At 37.1% G+C, this 16,423-nt stretch overlaps 1 protein-coding gene across 1 annotated transcript in view; it reads right to left on the bottom strand.

Annotated features, from left to right (window-relative positions):
• Positions 1-16,423, bottom strand: part of WRN (WRN RecQ like helicase) — a gene marked incomplete in the record, with an annotated part of 115,520 nt that overhangs the window by 18,308 nt on the left and 80,789 nt on the right. The window contains 4 exon segments of the mRNA XM_045164105.1: positions 85-223; positions 8,186-8,278; positions 8,559-8,660; positions 13,358-13,539. Coding sequence (XP_045020040.1) covers positions 85-223; positions 8,186-8,278; positions 8,559-8,660; positions 13,358-13,539 — 516 coding nt within the window.

Consider the following 16,423-nt stretch of genomic DNA (forward strand, 5'->3'; position numbering starts at 1 on the left):
GTTTCTAATAACTAAAGCCAAAGCTATAACCACAAAACAGCAAACCTCTGAAGAAAAGTACAATGGGAGTAAAAGAAGACTTACAGATCCTCGGAGAAATAAAATTGGAATCCCAATGCCGAACCTTCCTCCTAAGATGGTCACAGCAGATAAGAGCTGGAATGCTTGTGGCCCGAAGTCCTGTGTATTATCTGAGTCTTCAAGGGAAAAGCAGTGATCCAATCTAAATAAAAACAGTACGTTAAGGAAGTTTAGTCAAGCTATGTACCTTTAGAAATTAAAAGAATTAGTTGTAATAATAAGTAAATTGTAAAAAAAAAAAAAATTCCAGTAAAAAACATTTCAAATGTGCCAACTGCTTCAGAAACTACAAAGAAAATTCAACACAGCAAAGAGCATGTGAAGTATGTAGAACATGAAATATAAGCTGTAATACAGCATCACAGGCATGTCATGTTGATGTTTCTCAAACCCTAGTGCCCCAGAACCCAAGTTTCACAGGAGGTACTTCAGCCCAAAAACAGAAGAGAAAAAGGTTCAAGCAGGCAGAAATGTAGGGTTATCACTTGAAGCGCTTCACTTGATCGATTGTATAAAAATGCTGGAATTTTGCATTAAGTTTTGGTGGAAGAAAAAGGGTTATTGCCCTCACTCCCCAAAAAAGTTTTGAACTGAACAAAAAAATCTCCTGTGCAATCAATCATTAGTTTAAAATCTAATCACTGTAAAATATGACCAAAGATGATAAACTGTTCATTTAAGACCATTTAGAAGTTAAATTCCTAAGCCATCCTTCAAGCAGATTTGAAATTATCATTAATACAAATGAAAATTCTTTACAGCACGTTGAGAACAAAAGAACTTAAGAGAAAATCTACTAACATGGCTCAACTACCTAATTCAGTTGCTTTCTTTATAATAAATATCTTTGAAATAACAATAAGAATATAGTCAGTATTCTAGATATATTTGAGGGAAAAAGGCTACACTTAGGTTTATTCTCTACAGTAACTATTTTAGCAAGATACTTCGCTCATTAATTTTCTTTTCTACTATGAGTATTTAAAGGTATCAAATTCCCATAAAGTACCACCTATGCTGCAGCATACAAGTTGTAGTATACATTACTGTAATGATCCCTAAGCTCTAAAAATGTTTTAATTTCCAGTTTGAGTTTTCCCTTGATTGATGAGTTATTGTAAAACATTATTTTAAATTTCCAAATGAATGAGAATTTTTCTGCTTACCCTCAGTTTACTTCTAATTCAGTTGCATTCTGGCCAGAAAATGTAGTGTGTTTGATATCAAGACACCAAAAATTTGAAACAGTCTAACACAGAGGTCAGAAAACTTTTCCTATAAATGGTCAAACAGTAAATAGCTTAGGCTTTGTGAACCATATGATCTCTGTGACACAACTACTTAGCTCAACTTTGCAAAAGAGTCACAGGTAACACATAAAAGTACACGTCTGGGTTCTAAAAAAACTTTATTTACGAAAACTGGCTGCGAGTGAATTTGGTCCGGGGGCCACAGTTTGCCAACCACTGCTTATAAATATGCTACCTATGTTTGAGAAGTAGTCTCTAATTCAGTGCTCCCCAGCCATCATGTTGCAAATGGATTATAACTGTGCTGAAGACTAATCCCTTCAGACCGTAGGGTTCTGAACACAATCGAGATTCAAGCAGCCTCGTGTGCTATACAAGTATTATCATTAACTATGTGGGTCATGAAGTAAAAATGTCTGAGACACATTACTCAAACTGCTTGATACAGGCTTCTCTATATACCACAAATCGATAAATCAAACTTGTTACTGTATTGACCAGATTACCTCTTGCTTCCTACTTTTTTATTTCTTAGCCTACCAAAAACTAAAAATTACATCAACCTCTCCTACTTTGGTGCATAGACTTGGATTACTGTGATATTGAATAGTCTGCCTTGGAAAAGAACAGAGATCATTCTGTCGTTTTTGAGACTGCAAAGAAGTTCTGCATTTTGGACTCTTTCGTTGACTATGAGGGCTACTCCATTTCTTCTAAGGGATTCTTGCCCACGGTAGTAGATGTAATGGTCATCTGAATTAAATTCGCCCATTCTGGTCCATTTTAGTTCACTAATTTCTAAAATGTAGAAGTTCACTCTTGCCATCTCCTGTTTGACCACATCCAATTTACCTTGATTCATGGACCTAACATTACAGGTTCCTATGCAACAATGTTCTTTACAGCATTGGACTTTACTTCCATCACCAGTCACATCCACAACTGAGGGTTGTTTTTGCTTTGGCTCAGCCTCTTCAGTCTTTCTGGTGCTGTTTCTCCCCTCTTTTCCAGTAGCATATCAGGCACTATTGACCTGGGGAGTTCATCTTTCAGTGTCATTATCTTTTGGTCTTTTCATACTGCTCATGGGGCTCTCAAGGCAAGAATACCAAAGTGGTTTGCCATTCCCTTCTCCAGTGGACCACATTTTGTCAGAACTTACCACCATGACCCGTCCGTCTTAGGTGGCCCAACATGGCATGGGTCATAGTTGTATTCAGTTAGAGAAGGCTGTGATCCATGTGATAAGTTTGGTTAGTTTTCTGTGTAATCCAAGTATATACCCCAACCACAAATGCTGAAGAAGGTGAAGTTGAATGGTTCTATGAAGACCTATAAGACCTTCTAGAACTAATACCAAAAAAAGATGTTCTTTTCATCACAGGGGCCTGGAATGCAAAAATAGGAAGTCAAGAGATACTTGGAGTAACAGGCAAGTTTGGCCTTGGAGTACAGAATGAAACAGGGCAAAGGCTAATAGAATTTTGCCAAGAGGATGCACTGGTCATAGCAAACACCCTCTTCCAACAACACAAGAGACAACTCTACACATGGACATAACCAGATGGTCAATACTGAAATCAGATTGATTATATTCTTCACAGTCGAAGACGGAGCTCTAGACAGTCAGCAAAAACAACACTGGGAGCTGACCATGGCTCCGATCATGAGCTCCTTAATGTAAAATTCAGACTTTAACTGAGGCAAGTACGGAAAACCATTCAGGTATGACCTAAATCAAATCCCTTATGATTATACAGTGGATGTGGCAAATAAATTCAAGGGATTAGATCTGACAGAGTGCCTGAAGAACTATGGACAGAGGTTTGTGATGCTGTACAGGAGGCCGTGATCAAGAACATCCCCAAGAAAAAGAAATGCAAAAGGCAAAATGGTTGTCTGAGGAGGCCTTACAAATAGCTGAGAAAAGAAGAGAAGCAAAAAGCAAAGGAGAAAAGGAAATATATATACATCTGAATGCAGAGTTCCAAAGAATAGCACAAAGAGATAAAAAAGCCTTCCAAAGTGATCACTGAAAAGAACTAGAGGAAAACAAGAGAATGGGAAAGACTAGAGATCTCTTCAAGAAAATCAGAGATATCACAGGAACATTTCAGCAAAGATGGGCACAACAAAGGACAGAAATGGCATGGACCTAAAAGAAGCTGAAGATATTAAGAAGAGGTGGTAAGAATACACAGAAGAACTATACAAAAAAAGATGTTTATGACCCAGATAACCACGATGGTGTGATCACTCACCTAGAGCCAGACATGCTGAAGTGGTAAGTCAAGTGGGCCTTAGGAAACATCACTATGAACAAAGTTAGGGGAAGTGATGGAATTCCAGCTGAGCTATTTCAAATCCTAAAAGATAATGCTGTGAAAGTGCTGCAGTCAATATGCCAGCAAATTTGGAAAACTCAACAGTGGTCACAGGATGGGAAAAGGTCAGTTTTCATTCCAATCCCAAAGAAAGGAAATGGCAGAGAATGCTTAAACTACTACACAACTGCACTTACCTCACATGCTAGCAAAGTAATGCTCAAAATTCTCCAAACTAGGCTTCAACAGTACATGAACCAAGAACTTCCAGATATTCAAGCTGGATTTAGAAAAAGCAGAGGAACCACAGATCAAACTGCCATCATCTGTTGGACTGTAGAAAAAACGAGAATTCCACCAAAACATCTACTTCTGCTTCATTGACTATGCGAAAGCCTTTGACTGTGTGCATCACAACAAACTGGAAAATTCTTAAAGAGCTGGGAATACCAGACCACCTTACCTGCCTCCTGAGAAATCTGTATGCTGGTCAAGCAGCAACAGTTAGAACCAGACATGGATCGACGGACTGGTTCAAAATTGGAAAAGGAGTACATCAAGGCTGTATATTGTCATTCTGTTTATTTAACTTATATGCAGAGTACATCATGTGAAATGCTGAGCTGGATGAAGCACAGCTGGAATGAAGATTGCTGGCAAAAATATAGATAACCTCAGATATGCAGATGACACCACCCTTATGGCAGAAAGTGAAGAGGAACTCAAGAACCACTTGATTAAAATGAAAGAGGACAGTGAAAAAGCTGGCTTAAAACTGAACATTCAAAACACTAAGACCATGGCATCTGGTTCCATCACTTCATGGCAATCAGATGGGGAAACAGTGGAAACAGTGAGAGACTTTATTTTGGGGGGCTCCAAAATCACTGAAGATGGTGACTGCAGCCATGAAATTAAAAGATTCTTGCTTCTTGGAAGAAAAGTTATGACCAACCTAGTTCAGTTCAGTTCAGTCGCTCAGTCATGTCCGACTCTTTGCAACCCCATGAATCGCAGCACGACAGGCCTCCCTGTCCATCACCAACTCCTGGAGTTCACTCAGACTCACGTCCATCAAGTCAGTGATGCCATCCAGCCATCTCATCCTCTGTCATCCCCTTCTCCTCCTGCCCCCAATCCCTCCCAGCATCAGAGCCTTTTCCAATGAGTCGACTCTTCACATGAGGTGGCCAAAGTACTGGAGTTTCAGCTTTAGCATCATTCCCTCCAAAGAAATCCCAGGGCTGATCTCCAGAATGGACTGGTTGGATCTCCTTGCAGTCCAAGGGACTCTCAAGAGTCTTCTCCAACACCAGAGTTCAAAAGCATCAATTCTTCAGTGCTCAGCTTTCTTCACAGTGCAACTCTCACATCCATACATGACTACTGGAAAAACCATAGCCTTGACTAGATGGACCTTTGTTGGCAAAGTAATGTCTCTGCTTTTCAATATGCTATCTAGGTTGGTCAAGTGGGCCTTAGACAACATTACTATGAACAAAGCTAGTGGAGGTGATGGAATTCCAATTGAGCTATTTCAAATCCTGAAAGATGATGCTGTGAAAGTGCTGCACTCAATATGCCAGTAAATCTGGAAAACTCAGCAGTGGCCACAGGACTGGAAAAGGTCAGTTTTTATTCCAATCCCAAAGAAAGGCAACGCCAAGGAACGCTCAAACTACCACACAATTGCACTCAACTCACACGCTAGTAAATTAATGCTCAAAATTCTCCAAGCCAGGCTTCAGCAATACGTGAACCGTGAACTTCCAGATGTTCAAGCTGGTTTTAGAAAAGGCAGAGGAACCAAAGATCAAATCACCAACATCTGCTGGATCATCGAAAAAGCAAGAGAGTTCCAGAAAAACATCTATTCTGTTTTATTGACTATGCCAAAGCCTTTGACTGTGTGGATCACAAAAATCTGTGGAAAATTCTGAAAGAGATGGGAATACCAGACCACATGACCTGCCTCTTGAGAAATTTGTATGCAGGTCAGGAAGCAACACTTAGAACTGGACATGGAACAACAGACTGGTTCCAAATAGGAAAAGGAGTACGTTGAGGCTGTATATTGTCACCCTGCTTATTTAACTTCTGTGCAGAGTACATCATGAGAAACGCTGGGCTGGAGGAAGCACAGGCTGGAATCAAGATTGCTGGGAGAAATATCAATAACCTCAGATATGCAGATGACACCACCCTTATGGCAGAAAGTGAAGAGGAACTAAAAGGCCTCTTGATGAAGGTGAAAGAAGAGAGTGAAAAAGTTGGCTTAAAGCTCAACAATCAGAAAACAAAGATCATGGCATCTGGTCCCATCGCTTCATGGGAAATAGATGGGGAAACAGTGGAAACAGTGTCAGACTTTATATTTTTGGACTCCAAAATCACTGCAGATGGTTGTTGCAGCCATGCAATTAAAAGACGCTTACTCCTTGGAAGGAAGGTTATGACCAACCTAGATAGCGTATTAAAAAGCAGAGACATTACTTTGCCGATAAATGTTCATCTAGTCAAAGCTACAATTTTTCCAGTAGTTATATATGGATGTGGGAGTTGGACCATAAAGAAAGCTAAGCACTGAAGAATTGATGGTTTTGAACTGTGGTGCTGGAAAAGACTCTTGAGAGTCCCTTGGGCTGTAAGGAGATCAAATACTAAAGGAAATCAGTCCTGAATATTCATTGGAAGGCCTGATGCTGAAGTTGAAGCTCCAATACTGTAGCCAGATGATGCGAAGAACTCACTGGAAAAGACCCTGATGCTGGGAAAGACTGAAGGCAGGAGGAGAAGGGGACAAGAGAGGATGAGATGGTTGGATGGCATCACCGACTCAATGGACATGATTCTGAGCAAGCGCCGGGAGTTGGTGATGGACAGGGAAGCCTGGCGTGCTGCAGTCCGTGGGGTCGCAAAGAGTCACACATGACTGAGTGACTGAACTGACCTGAACTAAACTACTTTGATGGTAAATGTGTTGACTTTTTTCCAGCTATTATGTCAGTTGGGTGCTTTACATATTTCTGGGGGTTTTCTTGTTTAAAGTGCCAATAAGAATTTTCAACGAACTGGTCCATTTCATCTAAATTACTGAATGTATGTGCACTGAATTATTCATAGTGTCTTCTCGTTATCCTTTTAATGTCTGTGAAATTCCTCTTTCATTCTAGATATTGGTAATCTGTCTCTTCTTTTTCTTTTTTTTTTCCCTTTTTAGGAGTCTCTATCAATTTTATTGACCTTTTCAAAGAATAAGCTTTTGAGTTCAGTGTTTTTCTCAATTGTTTTCCTGTTTTCTATTTCACTGATTTAGTCCCTTATCTTTACTCTTTCCTTTTTCTTTTTTGCTTCCTTTAAGCTTACTTTACCCCTATTTGCTAGTTTCTTAAGGTAGAAGTTTAATAACTAATTTGAAATCTTTCTTCTATTGTAAGTATTTAATGCTCTAATTTTCCATTTCAGTATCACTTTAGTTTTATCCCATACATTTTGCATTTTCATTTCATTCAGTTCAAAATATTTTCTGACTGAACTTGTGACTTTCTCTTTGACTAATGGATTATTTAGTAATGTGTTGCTTAATTTCCAAGCATTTGGAGACTTGCCTCTTATCTTTCTATTGATTTGTAGTTTCATTCCATTTTAGTTAGAAAATATATTCTGTATAAATACAAATCTTTTAAATGTGTTAATACTGGTTTTATGACCCAAAATACAGTCTGTTTTCATGAACACTTGCACCTGAAAAGAATGTGTAGTTCCTGTTGACAAATGGTCTATAAAAGTCAATTAGATCAGATTTCAGACCTGTTAATCCTTACAAACAGCATGAGCCAATTCCTTAAAATCAACCTCTCTCTCCCCTTTATTCTCATTCTCTGTGTATATGTGTGAGTATGTGTGCATACACAAAGGTGATATGTTTCTCTAGAGAACCCTGACGGACACATTTGTAAACTGACTGTTTTATCATCATGTAATATCCTTCTGTAACCCTGGTAATATTTTTTCTCCAAAATCTTCATTATCTGACATTAAAAATAACTCCAGCTTTCTTTTGATTAATGTCTTCATGGTATACAGTTTTTTATCTTTTTTTTTTTTCAATTCTTATTTATTTTTTAATTGGAGTTTAACTGCTTTACAATGTATGTATCCTTTTATTTTTAATTAACTTATATAATTATACCTGTAGTGAATATTTTGTGGACTGCATATGGTTAGGTCATATTTTTAAACCAATTCTAACAATTTCTTTAAATGGAGTTTTTAGACAATTTACATTTAATATAACTATTGATATGTTTAGATTTAGGTCTACCATCTTATTGGTTTACCTCTTTATAAAAGTAAAATGTTGTAATACTGCTTGCTTTGTACTCTTTTTAAATAAATAAATTCATTATTTAGTTTTTAAAAAACTGCAATACATATCATTCAATAAAAAAACAATTTAAAATCATTTGAAAAGGAAAAGAAAGAAACAAAGGAAGATTTTTAGAATGTCCATTTAGAAGAAAAAGGTACCTGGACTTGCAATTATCACAGCAGTTTTCAGTTCCCATAATTCCTATGGAGGCCTTTCGTAGTTGTTTGTCTTCAAAATGAGACAAGATGATTCTACCCACAAGAAAATTTAAAATTAAATAAAAGAATAAAAACATATATGTTAAATTCATTGTTGAAAATAGTGAGAAATCAACATTAACTGACTCAGCTGGGATCTCATTATTTGGCTTCACTTTATTGAGGCACAAAGAAAGTTGACTTAAAAATTCAGCACATATGTAACACCAGCAAATATTTTCTAAGTATTTCTAATTATTCTGTGAAACATTTTTCTTAAGAGTATCATCTATATATCCTTGTTATTGAGTGATATAAAATAAACAATACTTACTGTCGCCTACACTTGCTGGAATAAAGATATTTTTCCATCTTTCCCATCATCTTTAATTTGTATGATCGAAACTTTTCATTGCGTATCTCACTAAGGAGGCACCTGTCAATTAAAAATATCACAGTAATATTAAAATTGTATTAGCACTTTATTTCATTTATTTATTACTGCTTATTTTTTGTAACCTAAAACATCCACACCACTAACAAGATAAAGAATATTTCTATCATCTCAGAAAGTTATTGGATCCCTTTCCAGTCAATGCCCCCACAAAAGCTAGGCATTTTTCTGATCTTTTATGAAAATTGCCTTTGAAAGAATGTCACCTATGTCCAAATATCAACTGTTTCATTGCCTATTAAAAACTGGTTAACACTCTAAAGGTTTTCACTTTGGCTTATATGCTACTTCCTTTTTTGGCAATCGTTCTACTGTTCACGAATTTTTACATTTTTCCAGTAAAAGATTATTCTTAAAGTTATTTTACATGAGAAACTAAGGCATCTAATCTATATAAGGAATACTGAAAACACTCATGATCCAAATATGAGCCTTTACCACTTCAGCTCTTCAGAAAACCTCTCAGCCTTCTAAAAACTACCTTTTTGTATTATGGGGTTTTACCGGACATCACTGCACATGGAACAACTGACTGGTTTCAAATTGGGAAAGGAGTTCGTCAAGGCTGTATATTGTCACCCTGCTTATTTAACTTAAATGCAGAGTACATCATGCGAAATGCTAGGCTGGATGAAGCATAGCTGGAATCAAGATTGCCAGGAGAAATATCAATAACCTTATATGCAGATGACTACCCTTATGGCAGAAAGCAAAGAAGAACTAAAAAGCCTCTTAATGAAGGTGAAACAGGAGACTGAAAAATTTGACTTAAAACTCAACATTCAAAAAACTAAGATCATGGCATCTGGTCCCATCACTTCATGGCAGATTGATAGGTAACAATGGAAACAGTGAGAGATTTTATTTTTTGGGGCTCCGAAATCACTATAGATGGTAACTGCAGCTATGAAATTAAAAGACACTTGCTCCTTGGAAGAAAAGCTATGACCAACCTAGACAGCATATTAAAAAGCAGAGACATTCATTTCTTTGCCAACAAAGGTCCGTCTAGTCAAAGCTATGGTTTTTCCAGTAGTCATGTATGGATGTGAGAGTTGGACCGTAAAGAAAGCTGAGTGCCAAAGAACTGATGCTTTTGAACAGCGGTGTTGGAGAAGACTCTTGAGGGTCCTATGGATAGCAAGGAGATCCAACCAGTCAATCCTAAAGGAAATCAATCCTGAATACTCACTGGGAGGACTGACGCTGAAGCTGAAACTCCAATATTTTGGCCACCTGATGAGAACTGACTCACTGGAAAAGACCCTGATGCTGGGAAAGATTGAAGATGGAAGGAGAAGGGGACGACAGAAAATGAGATGGCTGGATGGCATCACCGACTCAATGGACATGAGTTTGAGTAGGCTCCAGGAGTTGGTGATGGACAGGGAAGCCTGGCGTGCTGAAGTCCATGGGGTCACAAAGAGTCGGACACGACTGAGCCACTGAACTGATTGACCAGACATCAGAAAATTATCAAAATAAAGTTCCTTCCTCAAACTTGTTTTCCCATAATGCTGAATTTATATAAACTTTTAAAATAACACGAAAGACTTTTTTTTTAAGTACTGCTGCTATACCTTATGCTGACTCTCTTAATTTTACTCTTATATGAAGAAATTCCATGACTATCACATATTAGATGATGAGAATCTCCCAAATAGTTTTTGCATATCTTTCCAGGAATATATATATAAGTCTGAGTTGAACAGGTTACAAATACTTCAAAAGAAAACAATACAACCTACAAGATCTAGGTGATAATACTTCTCCTCATCAAAAGGGAACTGACTCACTCATATTTTGACTATACCACCTTCAGACTGATAAAAATACTGATAGAAGTACAATTCTTAAGGATGATACCAAAAGGGAATCCAGTTAAGAGAATTCTGGCAAGTCTGAACACACAAATGACCTCTGATTCAAAAACTTTCTTATCCTTTGACACTACCAACCACCGTGCCCATCCATGTAATTTCTCTAAAAAGTCTCTTCCCACAACTGACTCTAGTTCCTAGTTCAGCCATCCAATCTCATTCCTAGCTCCTGGGCTAAAAATTCAGGCCCTATTTTGCAATGATTTGTTTAAGTCACCTCCTTTTCCTCAGAAAGAACAAAGGAAGCAAATGCCCACACTCTGAGAACAAGATCCCTCATTTTTGGTTCCAATGACCAATCTTTAACACATCAGTTTTGCTAACAAATTGAAGGAAATAAAATAACAAGTTTCTAACAACAAATCAAATGAATATTTGTTCTTCTTCTGGGACCATCAAAATAGTTAAAGTATAATATTCCACAGAATACAAAGAAGTTGAAAAAGAATAAATATTCTGAAAGCAATACCCTAACTAGAAATCAGTTGGAGCCAGTGGAAGATTTATTAAACTGAGATTAATTTGCAAATTATTCCCTTTAAACAAAGATTACAGTAACTATCTGGGTTTTGACTGTTTCAAATAATGACTAGCAACTGTAGACACTGAGACTTTGCCAACGATATGGCTTCTACGATAAAAAAATTTTAGTTGCATATTTACACTGATGACCAGACAAGTTTCTTCTCTTAGTCACAGGATTCTAGCATAAGACAGGCTCTAAACATTTCATGAATTACAGTGATCTTTTCATTCAAAAATCAGCTATTCCATTTATTCTAAAACTCTCTTTTCTCTAATAGAAGAGGTTTGTCATAGGATAGCACAGATTTGGGCCTCGACCCTTGCTGAAATATTTTTTTATGCTGATTAACCCTATAGTTTTATTTCCTTTAGTATAGATACAAAGAACAACCTGTCTGTATTAAAGATTCAAGTATGGGTTTTCTGGCAACACTATTTGATTACTACTCACTGTTAACCTCTGTTAAATCTTAATGAGATAACCATTTAATATATCTTTGAGACTCAGATAAACAGAAACTGTATCCACTGATGAACCTGCCAAGCCACAATACAGAACTTAAGTTGTTAAGTCTTCAGCATCTTTAACACAAAGCACAAATAAAATCAGAACTGGTAGGAATCAACTTATGTTTGATACAATCCCAAATGTTTTTAACAACCCCAAATTTAATAGTGGTATGCGAAGCTGTGTTCTATCCCAATTACTTTAAATTAGTTTATAAAAAGCTTTACAAAGACACTAATGTCAAAAGCACAACCATAAGAAACAAAAGCTACTGACTACTCCTAAAAGGAGAGGCTTAAAATTTATAGCCAACATTCCTACCTAATTAATCCCTACTCTTCTCTCATACCTCAAGTTAACTCATTAGTTCCTCACGGAAGCCTTACCTGATCTTTATAAGTGGGTAAACACACGCCCAATATTACACTGGCTGCTCAAGGCAATTTCCTTCATAGCACGTAGTAGCTACACCGTTACACGTATTTGCTCGATCCTCTCCAAAAGAACTTTTGGTTATTGAAATTTTCAAACACAAACAGAGCAGTAAAATGAACCCTATGTACCCACAGTTGTATGATTCTGTGATTAAGATCTGTCATTCCCATTATATAGTAAACTCTATAAAAACAGGTACTATTTATCTGCTGCTACTCTGCTAAGTCGCTTCAGTCGTGTCCGACCCTGTGCAACCCCATAGATGGCAGCCCACCAGGCTCCCCCGTCCCTGGGATTCTCCAGGCAAGAACACTGGAGTGGGTTGCCATTTCCTTCTCCAATGCATGAAAGTGAAAAGTGAAAGTGAAGTCGCTCAGTCGTGTCCGACTCTTCGAGACCCCATGGACTGCAGCCTACCAGGCTTCTCCGTCCATGGGATTTTCCAGGCAAAAGTACTGGAGTGGGTTGCCATTGCCTTCTCCGGTACTATTTATATCTGCTTTTATTTACCATTGGATACTCAGCACAGAGCATAATGCTTGGGACATAGTGTTAAAAAAAATTGCTGAGCACTAAATAAAAATAAAAACTGTATTAGATAAGCACTCTCACCATTTTAATAAAATGGGCTAATAAGTCCACCACATACATGTTTCTTAACTTTTTTTCCCTATGGGTAAAGGAATAAATTGGTAAATCCTGCCACTAAAATTCTGCAAGATGAAATTTTCCTTTCAACATCAATCTCACAGAACATAAGTGCCAACAAAATACCTGTTTAGTATTTAAGTAGTAAGGCTTTCCTGCCTCTAAACACTAAGCACAATATTTTTCCATGGCAGTCAGTCAGTACAGAGCAACATGATCACTCAGACGGGCAAGGAGAGCGGACATGCTCTCACAGAACAAACAAAAGAAACAAAAATGGTAATTAGAGCCAAACTGGAATTGACAGAAGTCATTTGGAATAAGCACCATGGCAGCATGAGAAAACAAAAACAAAATAAATGGTATCTAAAGTAAATATGGCTGAAGACATATCAAAACTTGAGAGAACTGAAGAGAAAACCAAATCATCAACGAACAATATTTTGAAAGTGTTCCACAAGATCTACGTTACATTCCCAGTATAGTGCTGGTTTTAGCTAAATCTTTACACTAAAAGATGTATAGATGAAATTAGTTCATCTCGGCAACTCACCACAAATCTTCTTAAACATCTTGGGTTTTCTTTTGGTTTTAAATGCACTTACACATATTAGTTTAAATTTTGAATGTTGCCTCAAATACTTTAAGAAATCTGCAAGGGTGAAAGTAATGAATGTTTTTACCTATTTAGGTTCATGTCTGCTGGAGCCCAAAGAATGTGACAAGAGCTTTGAAGTCCATCTCGGCCAGCTCTACCAATCTCCTGGTAATAGGATTCCATTTCCTTAGGAGCACCATAATGAATGACTTGGCGAATGTCAGCTTTATTGATGCCCATTCCAAAAGCTACGGTAGCTATGACACACTGAGAATACATAACAACATAGTTAAACATTTAGCAGAATTAAAACATGTTTCCCTTTGGTAAGTACAATTAGTTCATTCATTACAGTCCCTGGCATGCTACTGAATTTAATATGAAAGTGAATTTAGAAAGATGGTAATGATAACCCTGTATGCAAGACAGCAAAAGAGACACAGATTTATAGAACAGTCTTTTGGACTCTGTGGGAGAGGGCGAGGGTGGGATGATATGCGAGAATGGCATTGAAACATGTAAATGATCATATGTGAAACGAATCGCCAGTCCAGGTTCAATGCATGAGACACGGTGCCCGGGGCTGGTGCACTGGGATGACCCAGAGGGATGCGATGGGGAGGGAGGTGGGTTCAGGATGCGGAACACATGTATACCTGTGGCGGATTCATGTCAATATATGGCAAAAACCACTACAATATTGTAAAGAAAATAAATAAATAAAACTGAAAAAAAAAAGAAAGTGAAAGTGAAGTCACTCAGTCGTTTCCGACTCTACAACCCCATGGACTGTAGCCCGCCAGGCTCCTCCATCCATGGGATTTTCTAGGCAAGAATACTGGAGTGGGTTGCCATTTCCTGCTCCAGAGGTTCTTCCTGACCCAGGGATCAAACCCGGGTCTCCAGCATTGCAGGCAGACTCTTTACCGTCTGAGCCACCAGGGAATTTAATATAATTTTGACAAATCACTTACAGCTTAAGAGATTATCTGCCCAATTTACAGATTTAGGACTGGTGACCATCAAATAGGATTTGTTCCCTCTCTACAAAAAGGAGCAAATATCATGGTTCTTCTGAATGCATATAAATATAGGACACAAAAGAGACTCTTAAAATATATATTAAATGAGCCTTTGGGTTATTCTGAAGTTTTAAGACCGCATCTCAATTTTTCTAGCAGTATTCTAAGGTAGAAAGACAGGTGTGGGGCATGCTCAGTTGTGTCCGATTCTCTGTGACCCCATGACTGTAGCCCACCAGGCTTCTCTGTCCATAGGATTCTTCAGGCAATAATTCTGGAGTGGGTAACCATTCCTTCCTCCAGAGGAGCTTCCCAACCCAGAGGTCGAACCCTGGGTCTCCTGCATTACAGGAGGATTCTTTACCATCTGAGCCACCAGGGAAGCCTAAAGGTAAGAGGAAGCTGCTCATTAAAGAGATAGAATGAAATGTGCATTTCTCTCTGCAAATTTAAAAGGATAAAACTGGTATAACAGGAATGAATATACAGAGGTGAGATTTACATGACTAGGGGAAATTTTAGGCCAAAATTAGTGATAATTGTCAAAAAAAAAAACCTAAATACATTTCTTGAAAGGTATTAATTAGAATACAAAAAAATGTACAAGTAACTCTAAATATACTACATGCCTTACATATAAAAAGCATTTATAAACAATACATAAACATAATATTTGGGTATATTGATCTAATCAAAATTATGATATAAATATATTGGGAAAAGAGGGGGTAGAAACTTGTAGATGCGATGAGAAGGGCAGGAAGGGATGTCAAAGAGCTATGCGTTCACCTTTCATAGTGGGGAATTGAGAGATAATGCCTAAATCTAACAGGCAAATAATAAGTACACTAAGTAGGAGCAGTACAAGCAAATTATTGCAAGATACAGTGGCAAACACCAAAGGAATAAGCTAAAAAAGCTGAGAGCAGGAGAAAGAAGCTGGAAGGAATGATGACTTGTGAAACACCAGAGAACTATTTAGTTTGTTAAACTATGTGTGTGTATAAGTGGTAAATATTAAAGTGCCATTTGAAACAAAAACGTGTTAAGATGTACCAAGAGTAGAAAAAAAAGAAGGAAGGAAGGACAAATAAAGGGAAGTATGAGAAATATGAGAGAAAAATAAACATAGGAATGGAAATAATATTAAGAAAAAGCTTTGTTCGAATACAACGAGTCAGTTTTGCTATATTTGAGTAAAAAAGCAATCTAATAATAATTCCAATATTTATTTTTGAAATGTTATTTCTTATTCAATTTTTCCAACTTTATTGATATAACTGAATTATAACTGTGTAAGTTTACCATATATAACATGATTTGATATACATATATATTGTGATGTGATCGATAACCTCAGTAAGGTTAATACCTCCACCACCTCACATGATTACTGTGTGTATATGTATGTGTGTCTGTGTGTTTGTATGATGAAAATTTTTAAGATCTAATTTTTTTCATGATATTGTCTTTAAAAGAGATCAACCTATTCTACAGATATGATTTTCAAAATATCGTTATAACCTCTCAGGTGTAAATGAAAATACTTTATCAGATAATTTACTCATAACCTCATCCCAAAAAGGAAAGGAATTCAAGCCATCTTGAAAAGGCAAATAAAATACAAAGGACATAAAATAAAAAGTCAGGATTAAAAGACTGATCACAGACTCAAAACACAAATCTACATCCAAATGTGAGATTTCATCATGAAAAATAGGAAAGAAAAAAATCTTAGTCTTCCTTATGTCTCTGGGAGATGTTTCAATCTAAATAAATAATTAGTAATAATACGACAAGACAGAAAAACCACTGGTCAATTATTGACTCAAAGATCAATTGTTAAGATTTAGTAAGCAGCAGCTAATGAACTTTATCTGATAATTTTCAAGCTTCAGAGATAATAGAATAAACATACAAGCATTTAAGAATTTGGATAAAACCTCTATTCCAGGCAGCTGTGATAGCTGTTCTTGCCTTTGGAAAGAAGAGGAAGAAAGAGAACAGATGCCTTCAGGCAGATATGCACTGCAGCGTGACAAGGTACAGTGAGCTGAATATGCAGAGTTTTAGATTCATAGGAAATGGATGATATTGGGCAGAAAATGCAAAACGGAAGTTAAGTTCCT

Source organism: Bubalus bubalis, chromosome 1 (assembly GCF_019923935.1).
Source record: "Bubalus bubalis isolate 160015118507 breed Murrah chromosome 1, NDDB_SH_1, whole genome shotgun sequence".
Taxonomy (NCBI): Eukaryota; Metazoa; Chordata; class Mammalia; order Artiodactyla; family Bovidae; genus Bubalus; species Bubalus bubalis.